At 34.1% G+C, this 7,808-nt stretch overlaps 1 protein-coding gene across 1 annotated transcript; it reads left to right on the forward strand.

Annotated features, from left to right (window-relative positions):
- Positions 1-597: 597 nt before the first annotated feature.
- On the forward strand, positions 598-7,800 carry LOC116295957 (coiled-coil domain-containing protein 85C). The gene is made up of 7 exons (XM_031703919.2): positions 598-1,319; positions 1,753-1,832; positions 3,632-3,709; positions 5,226-5,280; positions 6,434-6,486; positions 6,864-7,034; positions 7,481-7,800. The coding sequence occupies exons 1-7, from the start codon at positions 764-766 to the stop codon at positions 7,583-7,585; spliced, it is 1,098 nt and encodes a 365-aa protein (XP_031559779.1). The 5' UTR covers positions 598-763; the 3' UTR covers positions 7,586-7,800.
- The last annotated feature ends 8 nt before the right edge of the window (positions 7,801-7,808 follow it).

The following is a 7,808-nucleotide window of genomic DNA, read 5'->3' on the forward strand; positions in this document are numbered from 1 at the left end:
ACCCAGGGAGCCCGTAATCTGAGATTTGAAAATGCAACGAACTGGACCACAGGTAGCCCAGGCTGGTTTCAGTGGGTGTCATGCTATAAGGAAATGTATGGGGATTCTTCAAAAATTTCAATAAAATCATTGAAACGTGAAATAAAGCCTCGAAATTTTACCCGATCATCGAGAAATAGCACTTCTTTCGCTCTGTGTGGTTATTTTTTTGAATTTAGCCCGTTTTAAGGATTTTACCCCCACCAGTAAGAAATAAGTTGGTTTAAAAAACAGTCCCACTCCTGCAGTAACCTGTAATAAATGTAAATTAATAGAATGACGTGTTTTTCTGATATAGATATACCAAGAGATAATTTAAAATACTCTCTGATTTCATGTTTGAGTCAAATCTTTATTTCTTATTGTTAGTGGAATATTTCCACAAGTAAAAATGCCAAATATCCAGTCACCCAAACAGAAAGGTAGTTTATTTACTCAACTTGTCATAATCATTTCGCTAGTGTCTTTGTCGCACGGTGATTGGTTGATATATTGGTTGAGAGACCGACTCGTTTTGTCATTGGATGACGAACATCATGTTCTATTTTGCCGCACATATATCGATTTATCGTGTGAACTCTTGGCGTAAAATGGTGCGTACCTTCGGTTTACATTTAAAAAACAGATGTTTTACATAATAGTTTCGACACCAAAATGTATCACGTTGTCCTAGACTATGTTTATCTTTTTATGAACCAAATTTAAGGTTTTTGGAACAGGGAAAATGAGTGTTAAGAACGTAAACGCGTCACGGAGTGACACAGATGAGAAAGCTACCGTATCAATGGAGGAACATGAACAAGTATTGCAGAAACTGCGTCAAGCAGAGGAGGAAAAAATAAATATCATCAAAGATCATGGCAATTTAATCAAAGAATTTAATCGGAGAATGCACGTTCATCTCGAAGAAATCCGTTTATTAAAGGAAGTAAACCACAAACTGCAAGCGGATATGCAAGAACTGCGAGATTTGTGTTGTTATTTGGACGATGATAGACATAAATGTCGAAAACTTGCCCGAGAATGGCAGAGGTTTGGTCGATATACGGCTACAGCTATGAGAAATGAAGTATCGGACTATCAAGATAAATTGCATGCCTTGGAAATTCGACGAAACGAACTATCGTCGGATAACAACGAACTCAAAGAATTATGCTTATATCTCGATCAGCAACGAGAAAATTTAACTCGGAATAGAATTTGTGTTAAGTGCCTTCAATCTATGGCAACGGAGACAACAAGTTCTTCAATTGGGAGAGGCTCCAGAGATATTTTAAAAGGTATTTCACAGGGTTTGTGGGATCTTGAATTGCAATTTAAACCGCACTCAAAAGGAACCAGTGAAATAGAACCCACTAAACTGTCAGAATATCAATGGATATGTTAATGACTCATACTGTATGAGACGACACAGAAATTTGTAATAGCTATGCATCGTTTTTCTCATATTGCGGCAAACACTAAATTTCTTCACATTTCTAGTCCTAGTTTCTATTTCATTTACATTTACCTATGTATTTTTTCCGCCCTTTAAGACATAACAAAATTGTTGCAATTTTATGTCTGAAATTTTAATATACACAATACAATCAACCAAAGCCTTGTATCTTGGAATACGTTTCCCCCGTTACATTAAAATAATTAACGAGATCTATTCCTTTGATTAATGGCAATTCATACTCCTTTGAACCCAATATTTATCTCTCTTTGTAGAAAAAGGTGTTGGATACTCCGAAAAACTTGAAGCAAGATTGAGCACTATAGGTACAGAAAGAAGAAACTCCTTACCTCAAGTGAGTTCAATATTTTGTCTTTGTTCATTAGGATTTCAGAAATGCTATAGAATCAAGTACGCGTGTTTTTTGATGAAGGCGGGAAAACAAGCTTTTAATGCATCTGCAAATCTAAAATTGTCTTTATGTCAGATTTCCATTGTCTGTTTCCCAATTTTTCAGGAGAATCATAATCACTAAGACGTCGTGGTTTTGTGGGCCCTTCGCAAAGCTATTCATTTTACGCGTTTTTGGCAGTACAATCTTTAATTGCTTTCTAACAATGGAGCAATAAAAAGATGCGTCCAACCGATATTTCTGGTTTTAATTTTTTACTTCATGTTGAAGTTTAATGTGTAGGAGATAACCTCTAGTGTCTTGTGACATCTTGAGATGAGTGTTTTCCTCTTTATACCGCGATAAAAAAGGACCATCGTAGTGTGATGTAAGCGATAACAAGCGAGTAGTAGACACTTTTGTTTTATGGTTATTATCAAACATATCCTTTTGTTTGAATAGTCCTATATCTTAAGACAGGGTTGATTATTTAACCCCTACATGGAGTGTTTTCCTTTGCCCTTTGTATATGGTCTTTAGCCTAAGAATAGCCCTCTAGCCCCTCTTTTAGCGTGAACCAAAATTTTACATGTTTTAACATTACAAACGCTGTGAAAAACGGCGGGATCAAGGTCTTATAAGATTATAAGGTCATCGAATATTCCTTGCTGAATGTCTTAAGATAATATCACCGAGATGTGAAATACCTTGCCAGCTCTACAGGGAACGATTATACAGTCATCATACTTATATCTAGTCTTGTATTAGTTTGTGCTAATCTTTCATATCTAACACTACACCCTTCTGGCCTTGACAGCTTCTATGAGAGACATTTCTTTTTCATTTCAACTCAAAATGACATTTCTTTGCCATTTTTCTGTTGTTACATGAATCCTTTGTTCAAACAATTAAGAGAATATCACAGTATCCAAGGAAGAGTTGTTCAAACTCAGACATAGGACCCCCAATCTTTGACCCTCGACCAGACATAGCAATGGTATTTAAACTTGTGATTTTGAACCACTTGTTTTCTGACTCAAACCTTGAACATGGAATCAAAAGTCATATTGACAGAATGCAGATCAGAACTGCATGCATGAATTGGCATTTTAAATCTGTACAAGATATATTTGAAATGCTGTTCTCCTACTGTACCTTTGTGTTTGATTTAGATCATAAATTAATGCATGCACATAATGCTTATTTGGGTAGTTTTCTGAAAGATAAAAAATGCCTTCTTAAAGTGAACGTACTTAGTTATGTATTTTGTTGGGGAAAGGTCTGGAGCTTCATAGAAGAGGGTCATCAGAAAACAAGGTCAACCAGGAACTACCTTTTGTCAAAATAAAAAGGTTTGGCCCTCCAAAAAAGTTTAAATTTTTACTGATGACCCTACACTATGAAACCCAAACCCTCCCCCAATGAAAAACAATAAAATATCTTCATGTATCATGGTGAGCATGCTATTAGCTCACATGTATTAACGTTTAAAAATTTGAAATCAGAAATATTTGTATGGGAACAACAACCAAGGGCCTACCAGCTAAGTTTTTGGTACATTTCAAAATGCTTATAACTCTACAGTGATTATGACAACATAACTCTACCAAAGTTATAATTTAGACATCTTCTCTCCCATGTAAATATATTTTTAAAATCTTTATTTGATCATTTCAAGAGTTTTTTCTCAGTCTTTCACTCATTTTTCATAGTTTTTATAAAACCCTCTGATATCAACTTACTTTTTTTTCATTATGTATTAGCCACAAGATACAACATACATGTATGGCAGAGGACAGAAAAAGAGAGTTTCATTCACTTTTCCAGAGGAGATTGATACAGTAAGTTACTTTTAAATTCATTAATGTCAAGACATTACACATTGTTTATAGTCTCTGCAATTAATTAATGGAATGAATTGCACCAGATTTAAAAAAGAAAGCTACAATTAAAGTGCTTATAAGTCTTTACACAAGATATTTTCAGAATTGATTCTTTAAAAAAGTGAATAGTTGATTGTGAAAATAATTTATCATTTGAATGTTGGGTCTTTGAGATACGAAGGTTTATATTTCCAATATGTTAATGACTATGACGTAACGTAAGGGATTTGAGTAGTTTTGTGGCAACTTTTAATGCTTTTGAATGCTGGACATTTTTTGAAAACAAATTTATAAGAACCTTTATGTGAGTCACGAGTAAAAGGGTGATGCCTTTAAGATACTGTATTCCAGAACAAGTGCAGTGTTGTATATTAAATAATGATCCCTTATGTTATCTCATAGTCATTAACCCAGGGCCGTAACCAGAACTTTTACAGAAAGGGTGCACATTGAATAATATCGACCAATGATCGTTTATTACCTACTCAGTGGCATAACTAGGGATCTTGCAGGGAGGTGCACAGGCAATAATTTGCAGAACCAAAAAGAAAAGAAAAGGTAACCAAAAGAAAGCAGAAGAAAAAGAAAAAAAAATGGATGAGCGGACCTTAAGCTTTTATGGGGGGGTGCACGTGCACCCTGTGCTCCCCCCTGGTTACAGCCCTGCAACATATTGGGAATATAAACTTTGGTATCTTAAAGACCCGACATTCAAGTGACGAAATATTTTCACAATCACCTATCCACTATCTAAAGAAATTTAATTTTTTGAAGTTTAATTTTTCCGAATTTAATTCCAAGGGCTTTCGCCCGGAATAACCTCGTTCCCAAGCACTATAACTTATCTATATTTCTATATCTTCATGTATTTCATTAGTGCCATGCGGTCCACATATTTTCATCTTTGCATCATAATTACCGCTACCTAACATCTATTTCACCCCGGCCTGCTCTCAGTCTGACCTCTAGCTCAGCTGGTAGAGCATCGGTAGTACAATTCCGAAGGTCGTGGGTTCGATTCCCAGCAAGATCGGAAATTAATTTTTCCGAATTTAATTCCAAGGGCTTTCGCCCGGAATAACCTCATTCCCAAGCACTATAACTTATCTATATTTCTATATCTTCACTATCTAAAGAATCAATTCTGAAAATATTGTGTAAATATTGTGCTTACAAGCACTTTAAGAGTTTTAAGAATAATGTATTTAAGAAATTATTATTATCACATTTTAATTCATAGTTAATCCATTGTTTATTCTAATTTATTATAAGTGTTTATGTTTATATATATTTTAGCTTTTTATTTTACAGTTTTATTAGTACTAGCATTCGTATTTATGTGTTTTTATAGTATCTATTTATATTATAACTTAGAGGACCACAAGTTTGTTAGTGTATTTACACTATTAAGTGTACATCCTCTTTAAATAGTCTGAATAAATTATCTTTCATAATAGCCTTTGGAACCTTGCAGGATACTGATAGCGCAGATAGTTTCTCAAGATCAGCAAAAACAAATGGATATAAGGGTAATGACTAAGGACTAAATATGTTATTAACAATATCTATCTGTAGACAAAGCAGAGCAATTTTGAAAGTGCAGGGATCAAATTCAGCCACATACAACCCAGTCTAAAAATTTAGCTGTGTCAGAAATGAAATATTTTGCTTTGGTAGATGTTTGGTTTTTAATCAGTCTACCAAAAAAATTCTCCTTAAAACATTCTCAAACCCAGAGACTCCTCATAGCCAAAAATTGGAGGCTCTGGAACACTGAAATTCTATGGAATTTAATTGGCTGTTAAAAATAATGTAGCAACGAACTCTGATTGGTCAACAGGATAAACTAACATACCAACGGAAACCAAGCAAGACAAATCGATAAGAATGGTCATATATCTTCGAATCTTTAATCAAATCCTATTTCCATATTTGAACATATAAACTTTTGCAAATAGAAAATGTAAAAAGTATGTTGGAAAGGTTGAGCGGCGTCAGCGATCCTGAGATAGGGCGTGTCCTTTGATGACCTGGGCCTAGTTGTGCAAAGCCTGGATAGCGCTATCCAACAGATAAATCTTATCCAGTGGATAAATTTATTGGATAACAGCATCAAGAAGGATTTATCTGCTGGATCTATCTTTCTGGCTTCTGGTCAATAAGGTTTCACAGAGCCTACTATTTGGCTAATGAGTAGGATCTGGAAAAGAGAATGTCCTCAACAAAAGGAAGTGATGGTGGGGAAGCAGGGTTGTTACCAACCCTGACCTGTTGTTTTTGGCACAGCTTACTGTATTCCTTATTGGCAAATCATGGGTGCCTGTGTATATGAGCCCTGTACCCTTAATATACTGGTATTAAATATATGTCAAGTAGGTAATTCTTGGACTTAGCTGCTGTCCCTACACATTTTAGCTGGTATATTGAAAAGTAAAACTTACACCTAATCAAATTAACAAATTATGGCAAGTCACTAATTTGATAAACTGTTGCTCTAGACTGACTAGAAGGTTTTGACTTGCCTCAGGTTGAAGCAGAAACATAAAAGAGTTTTCACATGTATGTGAGGCTAGTCAGTCCTGGCTTAAGAATCTTTATTCAAGTTGGTATTTTGATACAGTGTATTTCAAGGTTAAAATATTAATTATAGGTTATTAGTAATATTTACATTTTAATTTACAGACAACACCCATCCAGGAATTTTAAGAAATGGACTAAAACCTCTGCCAAAAAAGGTACATTTTATAAAACAGCACAAGCTAATAATTTTCGTAAATCTATTAAAAAACATTTGTAGAGAATAAGTGCTTTACAGTCTTAGGATGGGATTTCACCTATCTAAGCCACAGGGGTAGACTACAGGAGAGGTCATTTATATTCTTGGTTATTCCATTATAAGCCTGTAATTTTTAATATTCACTTACTTTTGATTCTCTATCTATTTCTGCTGCTGATACAACATCTATCCTTGTATATTATCTGCCTTGGGCTGTATATTCAAGACCTCAGACCAATTTTTCCATATCCAGACCTCCTGGCAGGAAAATAACATATGTATATATATATATATACTAATATAAATTATTCAATATATATGATTTATATTTGGTAGGGTGTATTACCATTCCCTGATAACACAAAAATGACTCCAGAGGAAATAGAACAAGCAATGAAAGTTTTAGAAATCCATGAAAAGCTGGATCACAACGCCAAAGAACCTGCTCAAAAGGATGGTGAAAACTTAGGTGAAAATGAAGTAGCCGTTTTAAAAGAAATGTGCAATGTAAGTGTTAGAATTATTCCTTTTTGATGTAGTATGAACACTCTGCCTTGCCACTTTGCAAGGAAATAGCATCAAAAGTATTGAAGAAAAACTACATAATTTCATTTTTGTATTTATTAATGTGTCTAGAATTGAACAGGGCACTTAATAAGTTGTCAAATTTGTCAATTTTATTGGATGTGTCTAGGATGCATAATATAGCATTATTTTTCTGAAGAACTAGCTGTATACACCCATTATACTATCTCATTTATTTACTTCTCCCTCATTAAGCCATTGTCTATCCATTTATTTGAGCCATGATCTATTCATTATTCAACTATTCATTATTCAACTATTCTCAACTATTTATTTTTCATTCATTCATTGCATGCATTTATTAAAATATTATTCATAACTGCCTATTTTTTCATTTACAGTTATTAATATGTCTGTTTTAACTTCAGATTGTTTGGAGAAAATTATCGAATAATCATTCTGGACCCAAAAAAGTCAGTAATGGTCATGAAGAAAAAGAAGATGAAGATGAAATCTTGGAAGACCTTTTGTGATTAAATATGAAATTAAGTCATGTACAAAGTAAATCATATAAAACAAACCATGAATATAGCTTGTGCCCCCTAACCGTATAACACCTTGACCATGCATGGCTCTTTTTACAATAGACTACTATGTTAACTGTTATTATCATTTCATAGTTTTGCTGCCACTAGTAAAATGAGTGCTTTGTGATTTTTCCTATATTTATGAGCTCTAACTGGCCAAATGAGTTGT

This window comes from Actinia tenebrosa, unplaced genomic scaffold (assembly GCF_029948245.1).
Source record: "Actinia tenebrosa isolate PJP-AT-01 unplaced genomic scaffold, QUT_ActTen_1.0 PGA_scaffold12__29_contigs__length_12842862, whole genome shotgun sequence".
NCBI classification, from domain to species: Eukaryota; Metazoa; Cnidaria; class Anthozoa; order Actiniaria; family Actiniidae; genus Actinia; species Actinia tenebrosa.